This window comes from Triturus cristatus, chromosome 1_1 (genome assembly GCF_964204655.1).
Source record: "Triturus cristatus chromosome 1_1, aTriCri1.1, whole genome shotgun sequence".
Lineage (NCBI taxonomy): Eukaryota > Metazoa > Chordata > Amphibia > Caudata > Salamandridae > Triturus > Triturus cristatus.
In genome coordinates, this window is record NC_140579.1 from 182,545,580 (window position 1) to 182,572,102 (window position 26,523).

The following is a 26,523-nucleotide window of genomic DNA, read 5'->3' on the forward strand; positions in this document are numbered from 1 at the left end:
ATGATGAATCACGAATGGCGTCTGAACTCGGACGTCGCGCAAGGCCTCTTTCGGCAGTGGGGAGAGCCTTGGTTAGATATATTCGCCACCGAAGAGAACGCGCAATGTCAGCAGTTCTGCGCGTTGGAGTTTCCAAGCCGGCACTTGCTCGGGGACGCCTTTCGTCGCAAGTGGAGTTATAGTCTATTGTACGCCTTTCCGCCTATACCACTTCTGCCCAGAGTGCTGAAGAAGATCAGGCGCGACCAGACCCAAGTCATCTTGATGGCTCCGGATTGGGCAAGAAGGTACTGGTATCCCGAGCTACTCAGTCTGTCGATCGATCCCCCGATACGACTGCCTCTTCGGGAGGACCTTCTGTCGCAGCAGCAGGGGGCGGTCCTCCACCCGAACCTGTCCAGTCTCCGTCTCCATGCGTGGAGATTGAGCGGCGCCAGTTGATGCCATTTGACTTGCCTCCTGAAGTCTGTGATGTGATTCTGGCAGCCAGGCGTCCTTCCACAAAATCGGTATATGCCTGCAGGTGGAACAAATTTGTTGCATGGTGCACAGCAAAGGCTGTAGATCCCCCTTTCCGCCCCTCTTTCTGAGGTTCTTCTCTTTCTTCTTTCCATGGCCCAGCAGGGCTCTGCTTTGGGCACTCTTAAAGGTTATCTTTCAGCTATCTCTGCTTTCTTACGGCTTCCTGATCAGATTTCTATTTTCAAATCCCCTGTTGTTTCTCGCTTCTTTAAGGGCGTTACTCACATGTTTCCTCCTGTCCCTTTCGTAATGCCTCAGTGTGATTTGAATCTGGTATTGACGTATCTGATGTGCGCTCCCTTTGAGTCATTTCATAATTATCCCCTTCGTCTGTTGACGCTTAAGACTGCTTTCCTGGTGGCCATCACCTCTGCTAGAAGGGTGAGTGAGCTCCAGACTCTTTCTTCTAAGCCTCCTTTCCTTTCTGTCCATCCGGACAAAGTTGTTCTCAGAACTCGTCCTTCCTTTCTTCCTAAGGTGGTGACTGCCTTTCACATCGAGCAGTCTGTTACGCTGGCCACCTTCTTTCCGCATCCCTCGAAAGAGGAAGAGAGGCTCTTGCTACTGACTGATGGAGGACTGCCTGAACTTGCTTCAGGAGGAAGTCCGGGTACTCTTGGCCAAGGGAGCCATAGAGAGCATTCTGGTGCCCGAAGTAGGCTGTGGTTGCTGTTCCCGCTACTTTCTGATGGATACATCTGCCTGTGGATTCCTCACCTTATGAAGATCCCCTGTGCCAGCGTTCCGCGGAAATTTTTTCTAGCTCGCCACGCCGACGAGATCGTCGCAATACCATGGCTCCGCATGCGGCTTCGCATGACATCACTGGAGCCATAAGAGGACCACATCGGCGTGATGACGTCAGTTCCCTTTTTTCCGCCCTGTCGACGCTAGCGTTTTTTTTTCTGGGACTCTCCATACTTTCGACTGGATACTTTATTTTGATTGTATCTTTCTCTCTTTTGGCATGTCTGCCCCGAGGAAGTCTGGCTTTAAGCCCTGTAAGGAATGCGGGGGTCATATGTCGATTACTGACCCGCATGAAGACTATCTTTGGTGTTTGTCGTCTGACCACGATGTCGAAGGCTGTTCTTCCTGCAGGAAGATGAACCCGAAGGCTCTGAAGGAACAGGAGGCCAAGCTGTATATGGCCAAGGCAAGAAAGGAAAAAAGGGGTTGAAAAAGGTCGACGTCCAGGTCATAGACGTCACATGACTCCAAGAGAAAGCAGAAGAAGAAGAAGAGACATGCTTCTCGGCGCCGGTTGTCGAAGGCTGTGGTGTCGAGGTCGCCTTCTCCAACTCCTCGACGTCGAGTATAGGACTGTCTCTCCTTCTCCTTCAGTGTCTCCTCAGTTGACTCCGGTCCATTCTCCATCATACAAGGGGACTCCGGAGCAGTCATCATCGTCGAGATTCTTACTGACTCCAGAGGGTGTATCGAATCCGACTGATGCTGAGGTTCCTGTGGCTCCAGCGGCTCCGACTCCAGAGGTGCCTCGTTTGGATCTCGAACCGGCTCAATATCCACAGTTTCCGGCGCCGGGTTTGGATCTATCGCATTTTCTGAATGCAATGTATGACGTGTTTGCCAGGGTCTCATACCTCTCTGGTGCACCTTCGGGTCCCATGGGTCCTTTGGCATTTAATTTGGGTGTGCCTCACCAGTATCCACAGGCCCCCTTTCTGCCTTTCATGCCGGCGACGCCGTCCTGGCATTTTCCGGCTCCGAGAAAGTCAACGCCGTATGGGCAGTACCCGGCTCCATCCCGTGAAGCTTCTCTGATTCGATCGGCGCTGGTTACTACAGTGGATCCTCCTTCGCCGCCGCTCCCATCGATGCCGTGTGTGGCGCCGCTGACGCCGCAACCGAAGATACGCTCGAGGAGAGAGGCGCAGAGGTTGTTGGAGGAGGAGCAGTACCAGGCAGATGAGAGGGAGGAAGGAAGGTGAAGTGTATGACATAGAAGATGTGTTTGAGGACTTGTGTGAGGCAAGTGGACTTGACACTTCTCCAGAGTGGGACTTTGCTTCTCAGAAGGCTTCCCCCTGGAAGGAGGCTGCTCCGTACCATTCTGTGATTAGGAAGGCTGCGGAACATTTGGATTTTCAGCTCCCAATGGCTGAGTATAAGCCTAATCTTCTTACGGAGGTGCTTCCTTCTCCATCCTCGTTGGTTGAACCACTCTTGCCCTTTAATGATGCACTGACTGAGCAAATCCTTGATGTGTGGCGCAACCCTCTTTCTGCTCCTGCGGTTTCAAGGTCAGTGTCCAGAAGATATAGACCTGCTCCTGGGGATCCAGTGTTCCTTTCATCTCACCCCTCTCTTGAGAGCTTGGTGGTGCAGGCTTCTTGTTCAAAGCAGTCTACAGGGGCTTATCCGCAAGCTCCGGCCGACAGGGATTCCAAGAAGCTGGAACAGTCTGCGAAGAAGGTCTTTTCTTCAGCTAGCATGGCACTGAAATCTACCAACGCCACTTGTCTATTGGGTAGCTACATTCATGCCCTAATGGACTCTGCCAAACAGCTTCTTCCTAAGTTGTCTGAGGAAGACGGGAAATCTGAGTGAGGTGTTGGCTGACTCTTAGGCTGCAGCTCCCCAAGTCATCCAGTCTGGCCTTGACACGGCGGATTCTGTTGCCAGGGTGATGGGTTCATCCATTGCAACAAGAAGACATGCGTGGTTGAGGTCTTCTGGGTTCTCTCCCGATGTGCAGGCTTCTCTTCTTGATCTGCCTTTTGATAGGTCCAGACTTTTTGGAGAAAAGGCGGATTGTGCCTTGCAAAGATTTAAGGATAGTAAGGCCACGGCAAACTCTTTGGGTCTGCAATCACAGGCGAGAGTTATGGTTATAAAAGATACAGAGGCTTCGGGAAGTCTTCCTTTTGAAGTTTCAGACAGCCTCAGGAGCAGCAGCAGCAACAAAACCCCTTGTACAAGCCCTGTAGGGGTAAAGGCACGGGTCGCCTTCGTGGAGCCAGGCGTCAACCTTCCTCCTCCACCTCCCCACCCCTCCTGGTAATGCAGGAAAGCAACCCTATATCCTCCATCCTGGATCATGTAGGTCCCGTGGGAGGTCGGCTTACCCATTTTCTACAGGATTGGAAATTGATCACTTCGGACCTTTTGGGTTTTAGATCTGGTGGAAAATGGGTATGCCCTTCCCTTCAGGGAGTTTCCTCTTCCTTAACCTCCTTGCCAAGGGTTTTGCACGGAGGATCATTTACTTTTCCTTCAGAAGGAGGTTCTTTCCCTGTTTCAAAAGGGTGCGATTGTAGGAGAGTAGGATCTGCTTCACATGGGTACCCCACTTTTTGCTGGTGTTTCACTGTTTTTTTACCTTAGTCTGGCTGTGGCCCTGCTAATCAGGACCACAGCCTAGCTGCTTCCTCTCAAAAATGCTTTCCATATACATTAGGCACATATCTAATTGGATTCTGGAGTGCCTTATAAGCCCATAGTATATGGTATACTATGTACCTAGGGCATAGGTACCTCAGAGGCCTACCAGGGGCTGAAGCATGTATTATGCCACCCCTGGGAAGCACTCCAAAATGGAACCACAGTTCTGCTACTGCAGCCTGGGTAAGGGTGTGTGTGCACCCCTGACAGTGGTGTGTGTGTGTATATATATATATATATATATATATATATATATATATATATATATATATATATACAGACACATATAAACCTATAAGCCACTCCTATCGCAGGCCTTGACAATCCTGAGTGCTTGGTTTTGTGTGAGAGGGTGCCCAAGCATGAGCTGTGCCCCTCTGCAGCTTTCGGAAATATGTTCTGTGATACAGCCATACCATATACTCTTAAGTGCATTATAACCTCGCGGTAAATGCTAACTTTGGAATGGCTGCATCAAAACATGTCGTGTTTAGTGTCAAACGCTTTGGAATACTACCCCAGTTCCGGCGGCGGGGGTAGCATTCCACCCTTCTAGAGCGAAAGACATGTTCACACTGGTCAATCCCGGTAGGACTTCTCTGAGCCCTGGCCTCACAAAATGGATGCCTCTGCCACAGACACGGGTCTGGCCTCCTGCTGCTGACCGAAAACTCCGGCAGGGGATGTAGGAGAGTAGGGTCTGCTTTCTATGTTCACCCCCACTTTTTGCTTTTGCTTCACTGGTTTTCGACTTAGATGTGGCTGTGGGCCTGCCAATCAGACCCACAGCCCAGCTGTTCTCTCTCTAAATTCATACTATGTACTTTAGGTGCATAACCCAATTGGTAAGGATCACCTTATTGGCCCCTGTATAGTGTACCTTAGGTACCCAGGGCATAGGTGTACCCTAGGCCTACCAGGTTCTGCAGCATGTATTATGCCAACCCTGGCTGGCCTTCCATTATGACACAACTGGCTGATCACTCAGCTGGGGCAAGGTCGTGTAATCACCCCTTGCTTAGGTGTAGTATTCCTATACCTACCTTGTATATAGACACATGTGTACCTATCAACCACTCCTATGGCAGGCCTTAACAATCCTGGAGGCAGAGTGCTTGGTAACATGTGAGATAGTGCTCTAGCATGAGCTGAGCCTGTCTGCAGCTTTCGGAACCATGTCCTTATAGCTGTTCTATGATATAGCCTACCATATACTCTCAAAGTACCTTATAATCTTAAACGGTTATGGTAACTATGGTTTGGCTTTATCAAAAGATGTCGTGTAAGGTGTCTAACACTTTGGAATAATACCCCCATACCATTTCTGGCAATGAGGATATTATTCCTCCCTTCTAGAGGGAGAAGACATGTTGAAACCTACTTACCCGGTTAAAGTTAACCAGAGCCCCTGCATCACAAAATGGATGCTGCTGCCACAGACACAAGTCTGACCTCCTGCTGCTGGGAGTCCTTCCAGCAAGGGAGGCTTGGACAATAGGTTTCCTGCCTTGGGAGGTGCAAGCACCACCCCAGACAGGACTTAGTGTATTGAGGCAGGGAGGGATGAAAGAAACCAGACACTGCCTGGGGCACACAATGTGTCCCACGCATAGTCCAGTTCAAACCGGCGCTGGGGCACTCCAGTCCCAGCTCTGGCGCGAAACTGGACAACGGAAAGGCGGTGTAACCACTCCCCTTCCTGGTCCCACCCATAGGAGGGACCTTGCAGGTAGCCCAGTATATCAGTAGGTAGCTGAGCCCTGCAGAAATTAGATTATCCTGAATCTGCAACTTGAACAGAAACTCTGGACCTTCGACATTCGACCTCGGGAAGAAGACTGAAGAATCTCCCTTGTGGCCAAGGAGTGACCACCCTGGGCAACCAGGCACCATCCAGCGACCGCTGCTTGCTTTGCGACTGATCCTATGAGGGACGACTGCAGAGACTGACCAGCGCCGAGACTTCCAGACACCTCTGAACCAGATCCACCTCTACAGCAAAGCTGAGACCCGTGGAGGCGACGAGGGACGTGGGACCGGCGACTTGGGAAAAGTGGCCAGTAACTGACTAGCGCGACTTCTGAGGCTTCCTTGAGGCTGTGCTTGGGGAATTGAGAAGCCCCCATCCCGAGCACCATCTGCAAAGAAGATCAGCTCCCCACACTTCACGTGTTCTGCGTGGGGCCCTTCTGCACCCGAGTTGCTCGACGTGTTGTCCGTTTGCTGGCCCGTTGGCTAGTGACCTCTGCGACGACGAACCTTTGATTTCACCTTGCTGGTCCGGCTCCTCCAGACTGGCACTCGCTCCTCTGTGAAAGAGAAGCACCCAAGACCTTCCTGGTCTGCACCAGAAGCAAGTCCTCCATTCTGCGTGGGTTCCGCTTGCCAAGGCTTGTTGAGTCCTAATTCGACATCGACGCCGCCGACAGCAAGAGCCTTCGTGGGACAGCTCGCCTCCTGGTCCTGGTCGTCCTCAACGCCTCCTTGTACCCGTGGTTGCTGCGACAAGCTTCACCTCTTCACCTGCATCTGCACGACATCGCCTGGTTCCTTCCTGGTTCCTTCCCGGCTCCCGGCTGGTGACCTAGACTCTGTCCCTTCTGCTTGCAGGTATCCTTCCTTCTTGATTCCATCCTTAGGATCCACCGGACACTCTTCACTGACTGCCTGTCAACAACTTCCCTTCAAGCATCCATAGGAGTCAACGACGAAACCCGACGCAAGTTCACACCTATGCACCCGCAGCCCGTGGGCTAGGTAACTTGGGTACTTCGGTGCTCACAAGGGTAGTGACTATCCTAGGGTCTAGTTTCCAAGTCTCGAACTCCTAGCTATTCCAGAAGTGTCCTAAAACTGTTAATTTCTCATAACTACTATGTCTATCGACTTTTACGCATTACGCGTGAGTGTTTCCACTCTGCACCTGAATCCCATGGGCCTCCCACTTCCTAAGCTTTGGTAGTATAGTGTAGCCCCAGCGATTCCCTAGGCCTAGGCCTATCCTGTGTTCGTGACAGTGGTTCTTATTCCACTTACTTAGTATATGGTTTGCGTGGCCCCTAGGGCCTAACTGTATTACTTACCTGTGTGACTTAATGTATGCATAAATAAGACTGTGTTGTACTTACCTCGAATCTCATAAAGAGTGCTGAGGGTTTGACTAGAATAAATACACTTTATTTTATATATATATATCTGTTGTGGTGTCCTTTCATTTGGTATTCAAGGGATTATATATGGTATCACAGCTGGCTTCACATGCCATTCAGAGTTTAGCCTAAGACTGCTCTTGTCCATGCTACCACTAGGATAGCTGGTCTATAAGGTTGACTTTACAACCAATCACCATAAGGGTTGTTTGGACTGACACAAGGTGTACACTAGCATTAGTGACATCATATATCAGGCGAACTTCTCACAGGGGAGGCCTGGACAATATGTTTCCTGTCGAAGGGAGGTGTAACCACCTCCCCAGACAGGCAGATGTGTATTGGGGCTGGGCGGGAGCACTCTCTGGTGCTTTGAAGTCCTGCACTGGGGTCACGTTTGCTGTCCCTGTGCATAGTCCAGTTCAAACTGGTTACAGGGGCTACCTGCCCCTGCTCTGGCGCGAAAATGGACAAAGGAAATGTTTGTCACCACCCCTCTTTCCGAGACCACCCATAGGTGGGGCCTTAGAGTTAGTCCATCCCCTAAACTTTATATAGGTATAGGAATCCAGTCCCTAGGACTTTAGATTAACCTGGACGAAACTCTGCAACGTACATCCTGGACCTTCGATGTTCTATTCTGACTAGAAGACTGAAGAAATCTCCCTTGGGGTCAAGGAATGACTCCCCTGCTTGGCAGGCACCAAAGAAGCAACTGACCGGTCTGCATCACTGAAGCTCCCGCCGGACGCCGAAGTCTTTGCATCACCAGAGGTGGATTTCCAGACTTCCCCGAGGCTACCCTGAGTCCACAGCAAAGCTGAGGCCCGTTGCTATCGCGGGCGACGTGGATCCGTGACCCCTGGACACTGTGATCTTTTTCAGCAACAGCATCTTCCTGGGCTTCCGTGAAGTTGTGCTCTGGGCTCCGAGTAGCCCCAGCCTTGAGCACCTCCTGCACCGAAGATTGCTGGCCTCCACTCCACGAGTGACCCGTAGGCCAGTTTCAAGTGCGACAGCTCGAGGCTCCTTCGCGATCACTAGCCCATTGGCTAGCAGATCCTCACGAAGGCAACTCCTCTTCTGCTTGGGCTTTCCTGGTTGTTCCAGACGTGCCCTGACTTACCCTCGTTGGGTGAGTCCCCCAGACCTTGCTGGTCTGCACCACAGTCCTCTCTCCGAATTCCAGTGACTTGCCGTTGGGTCCATTCTGGTCGCCGACACCACAGCACTCGACAGACTTCGTGGGACAGCTCAAATCCGGCTCGTGGATTTCGTCGACGCCTCCTTGACCTCGTGGCTGAAGAGTCAAGACACCCATCAACTCAGCTGACGCACCCGACATCTGTGGGCATCCTGCCCTCGGTCACTGGCTAGTGACCCAGACTCTGTCCCCTCTAGATCCAGGCTTGGATCTCTTCGGACACTTCACGGCAGCAGCAGTTCTTTGCAGGCTTCCATTGAAATCGACGACGCGACCCGACACCAAAAGACACCTATGCACCCGGCTTCCCTGGGTGAGGTAACTAGAGTATTCCGGTGCTCCCGTGGGTGCTAGCCCTAGAACTTGTTAAGTCCAAAAGGGTTTGGTCCTGACTCGATCCTATGTGTCCCTAATCTTTAAATTTCCAACCGCGACATTGCCCATAGATGATAACGGGAACCCACTGTGTTTTCACACACTGCATACCGTCCCCGCGGGTCCCCTGTGTCACTACCTTGTGTGGTTCCTTGGGGTCCCAGCAATTCCACAGGCTCTATGCCTTGTGTCTAGTTCAGCCGTGGTTCTTATACCATTTTTTTGGTATATGGTTTGGTACGCCCCTAGTTCCCAAACGTGAATTTGTGCTATTACTGATGATTGCTCACTTGTAAATTAAGTACTTCGAACTCCAGTCTCCTAAAGAGACTAGAGGGGTGTATTTTAACCTAAATAGATATATTTTAAATATATACCTGGTGTGGTTGTCCTCTCATTCAAGAGATTATAGACTGGTAAAACAAGCTGCTTTACATTCCATCAAGACTTAGCCTGAAGGCTGCTCTCCATAGCTACCACTAGGATAGCTTTCAATAAAGGTTGTCTTTAACCTATCACCATAAGGGGTTGTTTGGACTGATTGAAGGTGCCCACTAGAACTAGTGGACATCATATATCAGGCCACCTTCTCACAGCGATAGAGGTAGTTTCGGAGCAGGAAAGGGGGTCAGGGATGCTACTCCCGGTATTTTCTGATTCCCAAAAGGGGGATGGCAGGTTACGTCCGATCCTGGACCTCAGAATTCAAGCGGTTCAAGGATTCACTGGCTACAGCCAAGTCCTTGGGACTCTCTGCAGTCCGCCCTCCTCCACCTACTGCTTTTCGCTCCTTTCGTGGCACCGGAAGGGGCACCCCGCAACAGAGCCACAAGCCTGCGCAGCAGCAATCCCTGCGCGGCCACAGACGCTGGTTCTGCCCTGGCAGACCAAGGGGCCAGAGGGTGGGTCATTCCACCTCCACCCCGGCCACCACTGCCTCCAAACCTTCCTAGTCTTTCAGGCCCATAAGACGCCAGTGGGTTGCAGGGTTCGCCATCACCTCCCCCACTGGCGCACCATCATATTGGACAAGTGGGTTTTGGAGATAGTCCGAAGGGGCTACTCCCTCCCCTTGGAGACTACTCCTCCAGCCACGCCACCTTTGTACCACCGCATGTCGGGGGATCACTTGGTGCTTGTTCAGCAGGAAGTTGTGGCCCTCTTGGCCAAGGGGGCCATCGAGTACGTTCCGACGTCCGATGTAGGTCGTGGTTGTTATTCCCACTACTTTCTGGTGCCGAAGACTGAGAAGGGCCTGCGTCCTATCTCCGGAACTTCAATCGCTTCCTCCACAAAGAGAAGTTTTAGATGATCACTTTGGCTCAGATCTTGTCTGCTCTCGATCCACAAGACTGTATGGTAGCACTGGACTTGCAGGATGCTTACTTCCACATCCCAGTCCTGCGGGCCCACCTACGCTACCTGCGGTTCACGGTAGGCCACAAGCACTTTCAGTTCACCGTGCTCCCTTTTGGCCTTACCAGCGCCCCTCGGGTGTTCACGAAAGTGATGGCAGTGGTCGCAGCTCATCTGCGCATATCAGGGGTTTCAGTCTTCCCCTATCTCGATGACTGGTTGTTGAAGGCTTGCTCGCCCCAGACAGTCGTCTCCCACCTCCAGACTACCGCCGACCTCCTGCATTTGCTGGGGTTCTCCATCAACGTGCTGAAGTTGCACCTGATTCCCTCTCAGAAGCTCCTCTTCATCGGAGCGGTTCTGGACACAGCACAGTTTCAGTTCCATCCTCCTGATCTTTCAGCCCTTGTCCCGGGTTTCAATCAGGGTGATCCTGAAGCTGCTGGGCCTCATGGCCTCCTGCATCCTGCTGATCGTACATGCCAGATGGCATATGCAGGTTCTGCAGTGGGACCTGAATTTCCAGTGGGAGCAGCATCATGGCCGAACCTGTCCGATCACGTCCAGATTTCGCAGGGCACTGCACGGCAGTTGCAGTGGTGGCTCACGAACCGGCATTGGGTCGAGGGCAGATCCCTCTCCCTTGCCCAACCGGAGTTTACAGTAGTGACGGATGCGTCCCTCCTGGGATGGGACGGCCACATAGGAGAGGCAGAGATCAGAGGCCTCTAGTCTCCGGTGGAATCCAAGCTCCATATCAACCTTCTGGAGCTTCGGGCGATCCGACTTGCACTGAAGGCATTCCTTCCCTCTATCAAGGGGAGAGTAGTGCAGGTGTTCACAGACAACACCACCGCCATGTGGTACTGCAACAAGCAAGGCGGGGTGGGGTCGTGGACCCTCTGTCAGGATGCTCTGAGCCTCTGGACATGGCTGGAACATCAAGGCGTTTTCCTGGAGGTTCAACACCAGGCAGGTTCTCTGAACGCCAGGGCGGACAAACTCATCCGCAGGTGCATGATGGATCACTAGGAGGTGGCGGAAGGTCTCTTTCAGCAGTGGGGAGATCCTTGGTTAGATCTATTCGTCACAGAAGAGAACGCGCAATGTCATCAGTTCTGCGCGTTCGAATTTCCAAGGCGGCACTCGCTCTGTGACGCTTTTCATTGCGAGTGGAGTTGCGGTCTATTGTACGCCTCTCCGACTATACCACTTCTGCCCAGAGTGCTGAAGAAAATCATGCGCAGCGGGGCACAAGTCATCCTTGTGGCTCTGGACTGGGCTCGAAGAGTATGGTATCCCGAGCTACTCAATTTGAGCATCGATCCCCCGATCTGACTGACTCTTCGGGAGAATCTTCTGTCTGAGCAGCAGGGGACGATCCTCTACCCGAACCTGTCCAGCCTCCACCTCGTTGCGTGGAGATTGAGCGGCGGCGGTCGATTCCTTTCGACTTGCCTCCTGAAGTTTGTGATGTCATTCTGGCAGCCAGGCATCCCTCCAATAAAGTGGTATAAACCTGCAGGTGGAACAAGTTTTTGGCATGGTGCACAGCAAAGGTTATGGATCCCCTCTCTGCCCCTCTTTCTGAGGTCCTTTTGTTCCTTCTTTCTTTGACCAGACAGGGCTCTGCTCTGGGTACTATGAAAGGCTATCTTTCTGCCATTTTGGCCTTTCTCAGGCTCCCTTATCAGCCCTCTCTTTTCAAGTCCCCTGTTGTAAATAGATTTACACACCTTTTCCCTCCTATTCTGTTTGTGATGCCAAAGTGGGAATCTGGTTCTTACTTATCTCATATGTGCTCCTTTTAAGCCCCTTCACAACTGTCCTCTTTGTCTCTTGACCTTGAAGACTGCCTTCCTGGTTGCCATCACCTCCGCTAGGCGAGTGAGTGAGCTCCAGGCTCTCTCTTGTAAACCTCCTTTTCTGTTGGACCATCCGGACAAGGTTGTGCTCAGGCCCCGTCCTTCCTTTTTGCCAAAAGGTGTTACGGTCTTTCACATTGGGCAGACCATTACCTTGCCCACCTTCTTTCCGCTTCCTTCCAGAGAGGAATAGAGGCTCCACCGTCTGGACCCAAAATGTGCGCTCTCATTTTATCTCAACCGCACACAACAGTTCCGGGTGGATGGCCAACTCTTTGTAGGACTATCTCCCGCTGAGTCTTGTGTATCAAAGCCTCTTACTCTTTGGCTAAAAAAGAGCCTCCGGTGGTGCTGCGTGCTCATTCCACTAGAGCAACTGCAGCCACTACGGCATTGGGACTTTGTCCCCCTCCAAGACATCTGTCAGGCAGCCACGTGGGCCTTGCTGCACATGTTTGCTAAGCATTATTGCCTGGACAGCCAAGTCCGGAGAGACGGCTTCTTTAGCCATTCTGTTCTCCGGGACTTCCTGGTGTGACCCACCACCGGGGTTGGTATTGCTGGGGTATCTATTCTAAGGTAAGGAATCATCACTGTTTTTTTCAGATGAACAAGTTACTTACCTTCGGTAACGATATATCTGTAAGTAGTGATGGATTCCTTACCGCCCCAGCAATCCTCCCCGTTCTGCAAACTGATTTCTGGGGTTAAGGTCATCCCTTTCAGGGCCCTAGTTTCAATGCACCAGTGGTCAGTATCTTGCATGACTCTGCGTTCCTGGCGCGGAAAGTCGTGTACAGAACTGATGTCAGCGCGCGTGGGCGGCGTCTAAATAGCCTGGTGTGCAGCAAAGGCTGTAGATCCCCTTTCCGCCCCTCTTTCCAAGATTCTCCTCTTCCTGCTTTCTTTGGCCCAGCAGGGCTCTGCTCTTGGCACTCCCAAAGGCTTTCTTTCAGCCATTTCAGCCTTCCTTCGCCTTCCAGATTAATCTTCCCCTATTGTAAATCGCTTCCTGATGGGCATTACTCACCTTTTTCATACTATTCCTTTGGTAATGCCCCAGTGGAACCTCATCCTTGTTCTAACTTATTTGATGTGCACGCTCTTTGAGCCCCTGCACAATTGCCCTCTCAGACTCTTGACTCTGTAGACTGCCTTTGTGGTTGCGATAACCTCTGCTCGCAGGGTGAGTGAGCTTCAGGCTCGCTCTTCTGAGCCTCCTTTCCTTGCTTTTCATCGGACAAGGTTGTCCTTAGAACTCAACCTTCTTTTCTTCCCAAAGTGGTTACCTCTTTCCACATAGGACAGACCATCACTTTTCTCACCTTCTTTCCCCCTCCGCATCCTTCTAAAGAGGAAAATCTGAAAGAGACATCTAGCCGCAGATTCCTTAATTTAGAATATCCCCAGGCGTCAGGCTGCATCTTTAAAATCCTTTTTCCCAGTAATACCTCTGCACGCCGGGAGGCGGCGCCGCTCGGCTCCGTCCTGACGTCGTCCAAGGAATGGACGTCAATGGAGCCATATAAGCCGCCCACGGCGTGCTGACGTCAGTTTTCTTCTTTTCCGCGTCCTAACGTGTATCCAGGAGAGTAATACCTCCGGCCTGTTTTTGTATTTTCAGGCCTTCTCGATGCCGTTTTTGTGTCAAGGAACAGTGTGGTCGATGCCTGCGGGCTTCAAACCCTGCCGGTCCTGCTCCCGCCAGATGTCGGCGACAGATCCACACGAAATCTGTATGTGGTGCTTGGGCGAGCACCACGACTCCGTGGAGTGCGACGCTTGCCAACAGCTGCGGCCCAAAGCCCTTCGGGAACGCCGCATGAAGCTGCTGTCTGCACGGATGTTCCGAACTGCCCCCTCACGACACCGGTCTCCTTCTCCAGCGGAATCATCACCACCGCACCAGCTCTCGCACGACGACGCTCCTGTTAGGGACAGGCCCCCAGACCGTCATCCTCCGCCTACCTCTGGTAAGCACAAACGGAAGTCGCAGAAGTAGTCGGCATCATGTTGGGGCCTGTAGCTCACGGTCTTTGCCACAATCTGGCCCCCAGCGGTCGGACCTCGCATATCCTCCATTTCTGGGTGCCGGGGCCACTCTGCCTCAGATGGAGGACTACTGCAGGGCTTTGCAGTCCTTTCTGCCATTGCCATTACCCCCCTCCCTGGCGCGTCTTCAGGCGGGGTAGGGTCTCCGGTCCTGACCCCGCTCGACTCCAACCGAGCGCCCTGACTCTGACTCCACAGTCGCGGCAACATCTGGACACAGCCCAGCGGGGCATCCCACGGTGTCTAGCCCTTTCATAGCATGGGCGCACAGCCTTCCGGGGCTCCCTGCGACCTCGCTGGAGGTGGCAGTGGCGCGGTGCACATCACTACTTCGGCGCACTCTCTCCCCGCAGGTTTCCACTGTGAGAAGTTGGCCTGATATATGATGTCACTAGTTCTAGTGTACACCCTGTATCCGTCCAAACAACCCTTATGGTGATTGGTTGTAAAGTCTGCCTTATAGACCAGCTATCCTAGTGGTAGCATGGACAAGAGCAGTCTTAGGCTAAACTCTGTATGGCATGTGAAGCCAGCTGTTATACCACTTGCAATCCCTTGAATACCAAATGAAAGGACACCACAACTGATATATTATAAAAATAGAATGTATTTATTCTAGTCAAAATACCCTCAGCACTCTATGAGATACGAGGTAAGTACAACACAGTCTTATTTAAGCATACATAAGTCACACAGGTAAGTAATACAGTTAGGCCCTAGGGGCCACGCAAACCATATACTAAGTAAGTGGTATAAGAACCACTGTCACAAACACAGGTTAGGCCTAGGCCTAGGGAATCTCTGGGGCTACACTATCCTATCAGTTGCTAGGCAGTGGGAGGCCCACGGGATTCAGGTGCAGAGTGGAAACACTCACGCGTAATGCGTAAAAGTCGATAGAAATAGTAATGTTTAGAAAAAGAGTTTTAGGACACTTCGGAAGAAGCTAGGAGTTAGAGACTTGGAAACTAGACACTAGGATAGCCAATACCCTTGTGCGCACCGGAGTACTCAAGTTACCTAGCCCACGGGCTGCGGGTGCATAGGTGTGAACTTGCGTCGGGTTTCGTCGTCGACTCCTATGGATGCCTGAAGAAAAGATGCTGACAAGCCAGTCAGTGAAGAGTGTCCGGTGGATTCCAAGGATGGAATCAAGAAGGAGGATACCTGCAAGCAGAGGGGACAGAGTCTAGGTCACCAGCCAGGAGCCGGGAAGGAACCAGGAAGGAACCAGGCGATGTCGTGAAGATGCAGGTGAAGAGGTGAAGCTTGTCGCAGCAGCCACGGGTACCAGGAGGCGTCGAGGACGACCAGAACCAGGAGGCGAGCTGTCCCACGAGGGCTCTTGCTGTTGGCGGCGTCGATGTCGAGTTTGGACCCAACAAGCCTTGGCAAGCGCAACCCACGCAGAATGAAGGATTCGCTTCTGTTGCAGACCAGGAAGGCCTGAGGTGCTTCTCTTTCACAGGGAAGCAAGGGCCAGTCTGGAGGAGCCCAACCAGCGGTGAAAAGTTATGGGTTCGTCATCACAGAGGTTACTAGCCAACGGGCAAGCAACCGGACAGACGCGTCGAGCAGGAAAATGCAGAAGGGCCCCACGCAGAACTCGTGGAGTGTGGAGGGCTGATCTTCGGTGCAGATGGTGCTCGGGGTTGGGGCTTCTCAATCCCCAGAGCACAACTTCGAGGATGCCTCGGAAGCTGCGCTGGAAGCTAGTAGCCAATTTTCCCAGGTAGCCGGTCCCACGTCTCGTCGCCTACACGGATCTCAGCTTTGCTGTGGATGTGGATCAGGGTCGGAGAAGTCTGGAAGTCAAGGCGCTGGTCGGGCTCTGCAGTCGGTTCCTCGTAGAACTTGGGCAAAGCAAACGGCAGGTCGCTTGAAGGTGCCTGTTTGCACAGGGTGGCCACTCCTTGGCCACAAGGGAGATTCTTCAGTCTTCTTCCGTAGTCGAATGTCGAAGGTCCAGAGTTTCTGTTCAAGTTTCAGTTTTCAGGATAATCCAAAGTCCTAGGGACTCAGCTCCCACTCTTATACTAATCTGGGGGGCTGGGTTACCTGCTAGGTCCCTCCTATGGGTGGGACCAGGGAGGTGGGTGGTTACACCCCCTTCCCTTTGTCCAGTTTCGCGCCAGGACTGGGGCTGGAGTGCCCCAGCACCGGTTTGAACCGGACTATGCATGGGACACCTTGTGTGCCCCAGGCAGTGTCTCGTTTCATTCATCCCTCCCTGCCCCAATACACTAAGTCCTGTCTAGGGTGGTGCTATCACCTCCCAAGGCAGGAAACCTTGCCATAGGAGTGGCTGATGGGTACACATGTGTCTATATATAAGGTAGGTATAGGAATACTACACCTAAGCAAGGGGTGATTACACGACCTTGCCCCAGCTGAGTGATCAGCCAGTTGTGTCATAATGGAAGGCCAGCCAGGGGTGGCATAATACATGCTGCAGCCCCTGGTAGGCCTAGGGTACACCTATGCCCTGGGTACCTTAGATACACTGTACAGGGCCCTAGAAGGTGATCATTACCAATTGGGTTATGTACCTAAAGTACATAGTATGAATTTAGAGAGAGAACAGCTGGGCTGTGGGTCTGATTAGCAGGCCCACAGCCACATCTAAGTCTAAAACCAGTGAAGCAGAAGCAAAAAGTGGGGGTGAACATAGAAAGCAGACCCTACTCTCCTACATCCACCTCGACTCGACTCCAGCAGACAAGGCCTTTGCAAAGGGCGCCGGCTCGGCTCCGGCAGCCGAGGTCTTTTCAGAGGTCGTGAATGCCAGCTTGACTCCGGGAGTCGAGGCCTTTTCGGAGGTCGCCGGCGCCGGCTCGACTCCAGCAGCCGAGACCTTTTCGGAGGTCGCCGGCACCGGCTCGACTACGGCAGCCGAGGCCTTTTCAGAGGCCGCCAATGCCCACTCGACTCCAGCGGTCCAGCTCTTTTCAGAGGTCGTCAACGCCAGCTTGACTCCGGGAGTCGAGGCCTTTTCGGAGGTCGACGACGCCGGCTTGACGTCACCTCGACGCCGTTCAACACTGGTACCATCTCTGGCTTCATTGGTGGAAGATGTACTCCCGCTGGATTCACCGCCCCCATAGTCATTTCTGCGCTCTCCGGAGCGGACGCAGATGGGGCATTGGCCTACTCCTTTTGCTGAGTTTCTCTTGAGCGGCCGATTAGCTTACGTCTGTCCCCTACTGATAACTTGCTATCCCCACATCGTGGGGCCACGGAGGCTAGTGGGACGTTTCTCAGGGCTGTTTGCAGGGCTGCAGCCATTTTACACATGCAGCCGCCCTCTGTCTCTAGGCCTTCTGAGCCTTTACAGAACCTTCTCCACCAGGGCGCGGGGAGCATAGAGCCATTGTTGCCGTTTGCGGAGTCATTATTTGACATACTTCTCGGAACGTGGGCTAGACCCTCTTCGGAGGACCCAGTGGATTGTGCTGTAGCACATCGCCATCGGCCTACTCCCACTGACCCCGCCTGTTTGACTCTCCATCCTGGAGTTGAAGGACGTGTGCTTCAAGCAGCCCTCTCTATCATTCCTGTTTCGTTGCACCCTCCCATTCGGGAGTCTCTGTGGTTGGAGTCATGGGGCCGTGATGTGTTTGCATCCGCCAGTTCGGCGCTCTGGTCCCTGAACACTTTGTGTGTGTTTGCTCAGGCTAAGTTTGCCCTTTGGGACGCTGTCGAGCAGCTCCTTCCCTCCTTGACGGACTATTCGCGTGCCGATCTGGTTCGCATCATCAGTGATGGCCAAGAGATGGGGCATTTTTCAATTTGATCTGCCACGGACTCGGTGAGTCGTGCTATGGCCAGGTCAGTTGTCTTGTGCTGCCACGCATGGTTGCGCGATGGCGTTTTCCCACAGCATGTTCAAGAGCGACTTAGGGATCTGCCATTTGATGGGATCAGTCTTTTTGATGCCCATGCTGACTCGGCGGTCCGACGACTCCTGTCTGATTGTCTTCCCAGGTTTTAATTCTCCTGGAGAGTTTTCAAATACGTGACGGTGCCGTCACGTTCTTTTGTGTTGCCCTTTGTGGTTTACTGAGGTTCTCAGTTGCGTGGCTGTTCAGCCGTGTTCTTAATTTCTTCTGTTACAGCAGGATGACTGTGTTGCCTTTCGTTTGAGTCTCTGCTAACGAACATGTCTCAAGAGGGACCCTTATTTTGTAGGGTGGTACCTTTCCGTATGTGGGGTATTTGTTGGCAATTATATTGCTACTCTTCCTTGCCTAGGAACTTTTCCAGCAAGTTAACTCTTCCTACTATTGTAGGGTATCACCTCTGGTAAGATCCATGGGCTTTGTTTCTCTCCAGGGGTGACGTGTTGGTTGTCTACGGTGAGTCCGTGACTCCATAGGGATGTCCGTTCCCTGAGGTTTGCTTCATGGTTTTGTCACAGCTGTTCATTCCGTGCGTGTTCTTATGCCTCGATGTACTCATCTTGCTTGTCTACGGGTGGACATGCGCCCCTGGGGAGGCAGGTTCCTCTGGCCAGTGCCGGAACGGTATCTTCTGTATTCTGTGAATACTTGCATATTATGCTCTAGGTCTTTCTAGTGCCTAAGAACGTCCCTGGCAAGGTTTCCGGTTCTTGGGTCCGGTTCATTCGCTCCTGTCCTCTGCATATTTTTTAATTCTCAAGGAATAACTCTTCTCCACATTCTCCTACTTGGTGAATGCGGTTGTGGTCTATAGCGGAGTGTGCTTTTGGGAGACAGGCTTCTGTCTGTGCCTTATCTCCTCTTTAGGGTTTCTTCAGTTACCGTTTAAGTGGCAGAATTCATGTCTCTTAGTGTATATAATGGATGTTATACACGCCACAAGGGTGCTCGCATTCTAGGTTCTTTTTGCCCTCGTATTGGGCCTTCTTGCTCACTCTCTCGATACAGTCCCCTATGTGTTCCTGGCCCTGCCAGTTATCCGCTCGCAGCAGCACCTTTTGGTACATTTGGCTGTATGCCTACCTCCTGAGCTTGCTCCACAGTAACTCTTCTGTTGTCACATGTCCTATGGGGTGCACATTGGTATGTGTTTTGTATTAAGCACACAAGCTTTCTCTTGCGGCTCCTGTCCTTCCCCGGTCAGTCTTCGGACTGATCCCTGGTTTCAATTTTTGGCACCCCATGTGGTGTATTTTCAGGCGGTATGCTCTACCGTTCGAATATTGTTGGGTCCTTTTGGGCCTTTGTTCCTCATGGATCAGAAGAACCAGTGCTGGGCTCCTTCTTTCACCACAGTTGCTGCATTTTCTATTGCGTTGGCACTGACCTTTTTAGTTCCACATTCCTTCGTCTGTGTCTGGACCAGAGAGGTCTCACTCAATCCCTCGCCAGCTTGTGCTTTTGCCACCGCTTGTCCATGTTCATCTGAAAGAGACCCGTTAGTGATAGATTCCTTACCTTAGAATATCCCCAGGCGTCAGACTGGATTCGGAAAGTCTTCCTCAGCAGTACCCCTGCGCGTCGGCATGCGCCATCGTGCGGCTCTGCGTACGTCGCTGGCGTCATAGCCGCCGAGATGACGTCGTCGGAGCTACTTAGACACGCCCACGCGCGCTGACGTCAGTGTTTTCTTTTTCCGCGCCAGCAAGCGCAGATCCGAGAGAGAGCAGTACTCCTAGTTAAAACTTTAACTTGGTTTTTGAGAACTTGTTTCTCTTGTTTTGTCGAATACTCGACTCCTGGTGCATAGGAATGCCTGGGTTTAAGTCCTGTAGGGCCTGCCGTCGGAACATGTCGATGGCGGACCCGCACGATGTGTCTCTCTTCTGCTTGGGGCACGCCCATGACCCCGAGACGTGCCCCGATTGTCGGGCCATGGCGCTGAAAGATTTGCAGGAGCTTTCCCGAAAGTTGTTGGAGGCCCGGCAATCGGTTCCTCGCCGATCGAGGTCCCGCTCCGGTGGGAGGTCGGGGGACCGGTCGCGGAGCCGACACCATCGCTCGTCGGACTCAGGGACAAGTAAGTCTAGGTGCCATAAAAGTTGAAGAAACGACGTTGCTCTTTGACTACCCCTCGCGGGATGCGGTGCAAGGGGCGGATGGTCACTCCCCCGTGACTCCGGTGGAGCCTCCGTCGTTGTCTGCGTCCTACCCACCTTTTCCGGGTCTGCACGCGATGCAGGAAGAAATACAAGTCTTCCTGTCAGGCATGTGCCGTGTGTTTCCCACGTAGGATCCCTCCTGAGCGCCTTCGTGCCCCATGGACCCGTGGGGGGTTCTGCCCCTGTGCTGCCGCCTTTGGACTCAGCTAGGCCAGCACGATACCCTGCGGCGGCGGCGGCACCTCCGGCCTCGGCGCCGGGCCCGGTTTCAGGGACAGCGTCAGAATGCATCTCCTGACCGAGGTGCTGCCGCCAGCATCGTCCTCCGCGGAGCCGCTGTTGCCCTTCAACGACTCACTTAGCGGCATCCTGTTGAGCACCTGGAACAAACCTAACACAGGGGTTTCTGTAGATAAGGGTGTGGCACGCCGCCATCGCCCGGCGCCGGGTGACGCCAGCTTTCTCACACAACACCCGACGCCTCAGAGTCTGGTTGTCCAGGCTTCTGCCTCGCCGAGCACATTCCCTTCTGCTCCTCCGGACAAGGAATCTAAAAAACTGGAGTAGTTTGGGAAAAATATTTTCACTTCTGCCAGTTGCGGGCGGTGAATACTGCGTGCCTGTTGGGCCGCTATTCACAATCTGTTTGGGACACCGTGGTACAGGTGCTGCCTCAGTGCCCTGTGGAAGCTCGGGCGGTGCTCTCCCAGGCCATTACCAAAGGGAGAGATGCTGCTAAATTCACTATCTGTTGTGGACTTGAGAGGGACGATTCTCTCAGCAGGGCACTTTCCACGACGGTGGCGCTATGCTGTTACGCTTGGCTCAGAACTACTGGCTTCTTCGGGGATGTCAAGAACACTTTGTTGGACATGCCCTTTGATGGCACACGCCTCTTTGGTGACAAGGCGGATAGCACCCTGGAACACTTTAAGCATTCTCGGGCTACGGCCCAGTCTTTAGGTCTCGCCACCACGCGCACCGCCTCGGGGTCTGCTTTTCGCTCCTTTCGAGGTCAGGGTCGAGGCATCCAAGTGTGTTCCTTTCCGCAGTCTCAGCGCAGCTGCGGTCGTGGAGCCTGCCGTGGTGGGTCCCGAGGCCAGCGGGTGGGTCAATCCACCACCGCTTCTGCCACCACCGCCTCAAAACCTCCCTAGTCCGGTGTTTCAGGCCCACCAGACACCTGTGGGCCAGAAGATTCACCATCACTTCCCCCACTGGCGCACCATCACTTCGGACAGGTGGGTTCTGCAGTTAGTCCGAAGGGGCTACTCCCTCCCCTTCGAGTCTACTCCTCCAGCCATGCCACCTCAGTACCACCGCATGTCGGGGATCACTTGGCACTTCTCCAGCTGGAAGTTGCGGCCCTCTTGGCCAAGGGGGCCATCAAACGTGTTCCGACGCCAGAAATAGGTTGTGGTTGTTACTCCCACTGCTTCTTGGTTCCAAAGAAGGAGAAAGGTCTGCACCCTATCTTAGACCTCCGGAACGTCAATTGCTTTCTCCGGAAGGAGAAGTTCAAGATGCTCACGCTTGCTCAGATCTTGTCTGCCCTAGACCCGCAGGACTGGCTGGTAGCATTGGACTTGCAGGATGCCTATTTTCATATCCCCATCCTCCCAGCCCACCAGCGTTGCCTACGGTTCGCGGTGGGCCACGAGCACTTTCAGTTTACCGTGCTCCCTTTCAGCCTTACCAGCGCCCCTCGGGTGTTCACAGCTCATCTGCGCAAATCAGGGGTTCCAGTCTTCCCCTAGCTCGACGACTGGCTGTTGAAGGTGGGCTCGCCCCAGGCAGTCGTCTCCACCTCCAGACTATGGCCGACCTCCTGCATGTGCTGGGGTTTTCCATCAACGTGCCGAAGTCGCACCTGATTCCCTCTCAGAAGCTCCTCTTCATCGGAGCGGTTCTGGATACGGTGCAGTTTCAGGTTTATCCTACCGCACATTCGGGCTATGATTCCGATCTTTCAGCCCTGGTCCTGGGTTTCGGTCAGGAAGACCCTGAGGCTGCTGGGCCTCATGGCCTCCTGCATCCTTCTGATCTATCATGCCAGATGGCATATGTGGACTCTGCAGTGGGACCTGAAGTTCCAGTGGACGCAGCATTGGGGAAACCTGTCCGACTATGTCCAGATCTCGGAGGGCACTGCACACGACTTGCAGTGGTGGCTCACGGACCAGCGTTGGGTCAGCGGCAGATCCCTCTCCCTTCCCCAACCGGAGCACATAGTAGTGACGGACGCGTTCCTCCTGGGATGGGGCAGCCACATGGGAGAGGCGGAGATCAGAGGCCTCTGGTCTCCGGCGAAGTCCAAGCTCCATATCAACCTTTTGGAGCTCAGGGCGATCCTACTTGCACTGAAAGCATTCCTTCCCTCTGTCAAGGGGAGAGTAGTGCAGGTGTTCACGGACAACACCACTGCCATGTGGTACTGCAACAAGCAGGGCGTGTTGTGGTCGTGGACCCTTTGTCAGGAGGCTCTACGTCTCTGGATGTGGCGGGAACGCCAAGGCATTTCCTTGGTGGCTCAACACCTGGCAGGTACCCTGAATGCCAGCGCGAACAAACTCAGCCACAGATGCATGTTGGATCACAAATGGTGTCTTCACTCGGTCTCTTTCAGCACTGGGGAGAACCTTGGTTAGATCAATTTGCCACCTAAAAGAACGCACAATGTCTGCAGTTCTGCGCGTTGGAATTTCCAATGCGGCACAAGACACTGTTATTCCCCTTTGGTTAGTCTTTTACTGCCATTGCTTGTCTATGTTGTGCAGGATTCCCACTTAACTTTCCAGTTCCTCAAGCTTCTGCTTTCTACACTTCTTTCTCCAAAAGTAAGGCTTCTTCATGCTTTCTCCTTGTACAACTGGTAGTCTCTCTGTTTTGCTTCATAGTCTCTTTGTCTCATTGCTTCATGGAGCTCAGCAAGTTTTTTTTTTGTTTCGCTCACCAGGTGATTAAACATCTTGCGGATATTGTGCGGATCTCCGGCCATGTCCTTGGAACCAATGATTTAAAACCAGGTAAGGAGATGTATCAGTGAATGGCAAAACTTGCTACAATTACACATATGTATTGTCTTGTATTTTTATCTTTTAGCCTCTTTGGGTTTTAAGAATGGGATGTCAGTCATTCCACTAAACTGAGAAAATGCTTGGTTCTTTAAAACTGAGTGACAACACTCACTCACAGTCTCTGCCTGCCTCAGTCCCACCAAGCTAATCTTAATGTTGTCGAATTTGCTTGCCGTGGGAAGCAAATGTGATGTCTTCTGTGGAGTAATTCTTTAGCTGGTTGTATGTTCTTTTTTCTTTTGTATCTATTATAGATTCACATGCTTGTTTTATTTCCCTTGGCCTAGCTGCAATTCCTCGGTGGTGAATGTTAAACAGTGGTGGTAATAAACACTCAATTAATCCCTTGGCTACTAGGCCCTTTCCCCCTGGAATACTAAGCTATTTGGAGTACTTCTCACTTATGTGTCCATATATTTTTCCACATAACGTATTTGTAGGAAGGTAGGATCTGCTTTCATGGTTTACCCCCACTTTTTGCTCGGTATCAATGTGTTTTTGACCTAGTCTGCTGGTATCCTGATAATACGGACCCCAGCAACTGTGCTTTCTCACCTAAATTGACATAAGAAACTTTGTTACCTCCACAATTGACTACCAGTGTACCCTTGCAAGTCCCTAGTATATGGTACTGAGGTACCCAGTGCATAGGTACGCCACGGGTCTCCCATTTGCTACAGCATGTATTGTGCCACCCATGGGAGTCCACTTAAACTGTGACTCCAGGCCTGCCATTGCAGACTGTGTGATTTGGTGCTTGCACCTCTCATGACAGATATAAGTTTCTAATCTTAGTAATATGTGAGGTCACTGCACTTAAAACCTATAAGTTATCCCTATGGCAGTCTCTTCAGTCATAAGGGTAGAGTGCTTGGTTAAAAGTGTCAGGATGCCCCTGCATGAGCAGGCCACCCCTGCAAACCCTGGAGTCCATTCTCCAGGCTTTGTAAGTACGGTCAGCCATTTTAATACACATAGTGGACATCAATCATTACGAGATATCTAACTGTAAGTGGCTGTCACTGAACCCGGTCATGCGGTATCAAACATGTTGGAATCATACCCCAACACTGATCCCGGTGAAGGAAGTATGATCCCATGTACTGGGGGACTCTTTCAGGGACTTCCTTTACTCCCGGTAACAGCCTTCTGGGTTTGGAAGCAAGCTAGTGCTGCTGCAAATCACACACAATTCTGCCCCCATGCTGCTAAGCTGATCTCCAGCAGTCGAAGATAGAATAATAGGTTTCCTATCACAGGAAGGTGTGGCTACCTCCTAGACAGGACTTGGTGTATTGGGCTGGGTTGAGGACGCTTACCAGCGTCATCTGACTGCTTTGAAGGGCATTGCAGTTTGAGCCAGTTCAGGGTGTCTTTGGCTCACGCTCTGGCGCGAAACTGGACAAAGGACACAGTAGTATCCTCTCCTCTGGAAGGGACCCCAGAGTTGTTCCAACCCTTTCCTTTGGGTACTAAAGTGCTTACCTGTGGGAGGGTCCTTAGATTCGACATGGGACAAGAATCAACCTTGAAACTATGTCACTCCTCACTTGGACTTTGTTGGACTTGGACTGGAACCAAGACAGCACCAAGGAAGACTCCTTCTGCTCCTAGTCTCGCTGTTCTTCTAGTCTTCTTCACCGTCTCTGTATGTGCTTCATCCAGGTTCTTCACCAGACCTGCGGGCATTAAGGACATCCAAAGAAATCTCCCATGGAGTCACTCCCCTGCATCTGCAGACGCCGCAACGAAGCTGACTGATCTGCTTATACTGTCGTCATATAGACTTCCCTCACCTACACAGGTGGTGGTTCTGCAACTCCCTCGAGGACTGACCTGGCCTCTCTTCAATTTTGAGGCCATTATCCGTCGTTGGAACCACTTTCACCAAACCTATGTGCACCATGTCAACTTGCTGTTGCCTAGGCTTGTTGGCTCTGCACTCCAGAGATCTTTGGGCTACAAGAACCTCCAGCATCTCTTACTTCCAAGATCAGCGTCCTCGCTTCATCCTCTGCTCTGTAGGCCTAAATCTTTGGTGAGCAGCTTGAGGTCTGCTTGCGACTCCTGTGCCTTTGGCCCCTGTGTCCTCCTGAGGGTCTTCTACTGCTTCAGTGGGCTCCCCTGCTTGTTCGAAGCCTGCTCTGACTCTCCTGCTGTTGGTGAGTCCCTTGGATCTTACTGGTCCCAACTTGGCTCCTTTTTCGTCTTCCACACTAGTGGCAGCTCCCAAGGTTTGCTGGTGCTCCTGCCGGACACCGACCACCTAGTCACCAACATCCAACGTGGGACAGCTCTCACACCGCTCCTGGTCTTCCTCAGCATCTCCTGGTCCTCACAGCTGCAGCGACAAGTTTACCGTTGACTCTTCAGAACCTCCCGATTTTGGTGGGCATTGCTCATCCGTGCCTCCTGGTCACCTCCAAGTGGCACAGATCCTGTCCCCGCTGCATGCAGGTTCTTCACTTCCATAATCCACAGTCTTCTCGAGAGGCATCATCTTCAAATTTGTCCATGTTTGTCTACAGCAGGTTCCAACGTCACTTCACCCTTATGCACCTGGCTTCCCTTGTGTAGGTAACTTTGTTCCTTGGTCATCCACTGGTGGGGTGGCTCTCCAACCTTCTGTCTTCCAAAGGGTTTATTCGGGGTCCTCTGGGAACGGTCCTGTTTCTTCAGAATTGCAACAGCAACTTCCCCTTTGACTTCTATTGGACACGTGGCTGTGTTTCCACTCTGCACACGTCCTATGTGGGGTTACTGGGTACTTACCTTGGGTGATTCATTTAGTCCCCGGTTCCTCTGGGTCTTCTAGTCCAAGTCCAGTTCTCCTTTGCAGTTCGCATTCCACTTTCTTAGTATATGGCTTGGTCTCCCCTGGAAACCTCTATATTCTCCAGCATTGAATCTTTCATAGATTCACATGCTTGTATCTTCCCCGTCGTCATGGTGGGAGTCTGGCTGTAGTTAGAAAAGTACCACCATAGAAGTACATAGAAACCACCAAAAGGAAAGGAAAACTTTGACATTCATCAGCATCTTTATGTAGGTCCAAACTTTGTCCAATCAGAGACCAACCCATAGACCTCAACTCCCCAGTCAGAGCTACCAGACCTCAGATTTCTAACCGCACGTCATGTGTAAGGGAGTCTCCCTGAGCTCTGCTCAGTTTGTCAGTGAGTGAACTTTTGGTCCTGCTAGAATTCACATCAAGGTATTGTCTTTCTACCTTCTTTGCTTCAAAGATGTCTGAGGGTTCTAAGAAAAGGCTTTTCAGGCCGTGTAGATCCTGTGGGAAGGCAGGGCTTTTTTCTGAAGATCCACACAAAGACTGCCTTTATTGCCTTTACCCTAAACATACAGCCAAGGACTGTAAATATTGTAGAACCTTTTCAGAAAAAACTCTAAAGGATAGAGAGACCAGATTGTTGTTATGGCTCCAGAACAAGAAATCAAA

At 52.2% G+C, this 26,523-nt stretch overlaps 1 protein-coding gene across 1 annotated transcript in view; it reads left to right on the forward strand.

Annotated features, from left to right (window-relative positions):
• The window catches only part of IPO4 (importin 4), a 3,494,625-nt gene that overhangs the window by 3,392,486 nt on the left and 75,616 nt on the right, over positions 1-26,523 (forward strand). The window contains exon 29 of the mRNA XM_085624107.1: positions 22,946-23,015. Within this exon, the coding sequence (XP_085480233.1) occupies positions 22,946-23,015 (70 nt within the window). The remainder of the gene's footprint in view (positions 1-22,945; positions 23,016-26,523) is intronic.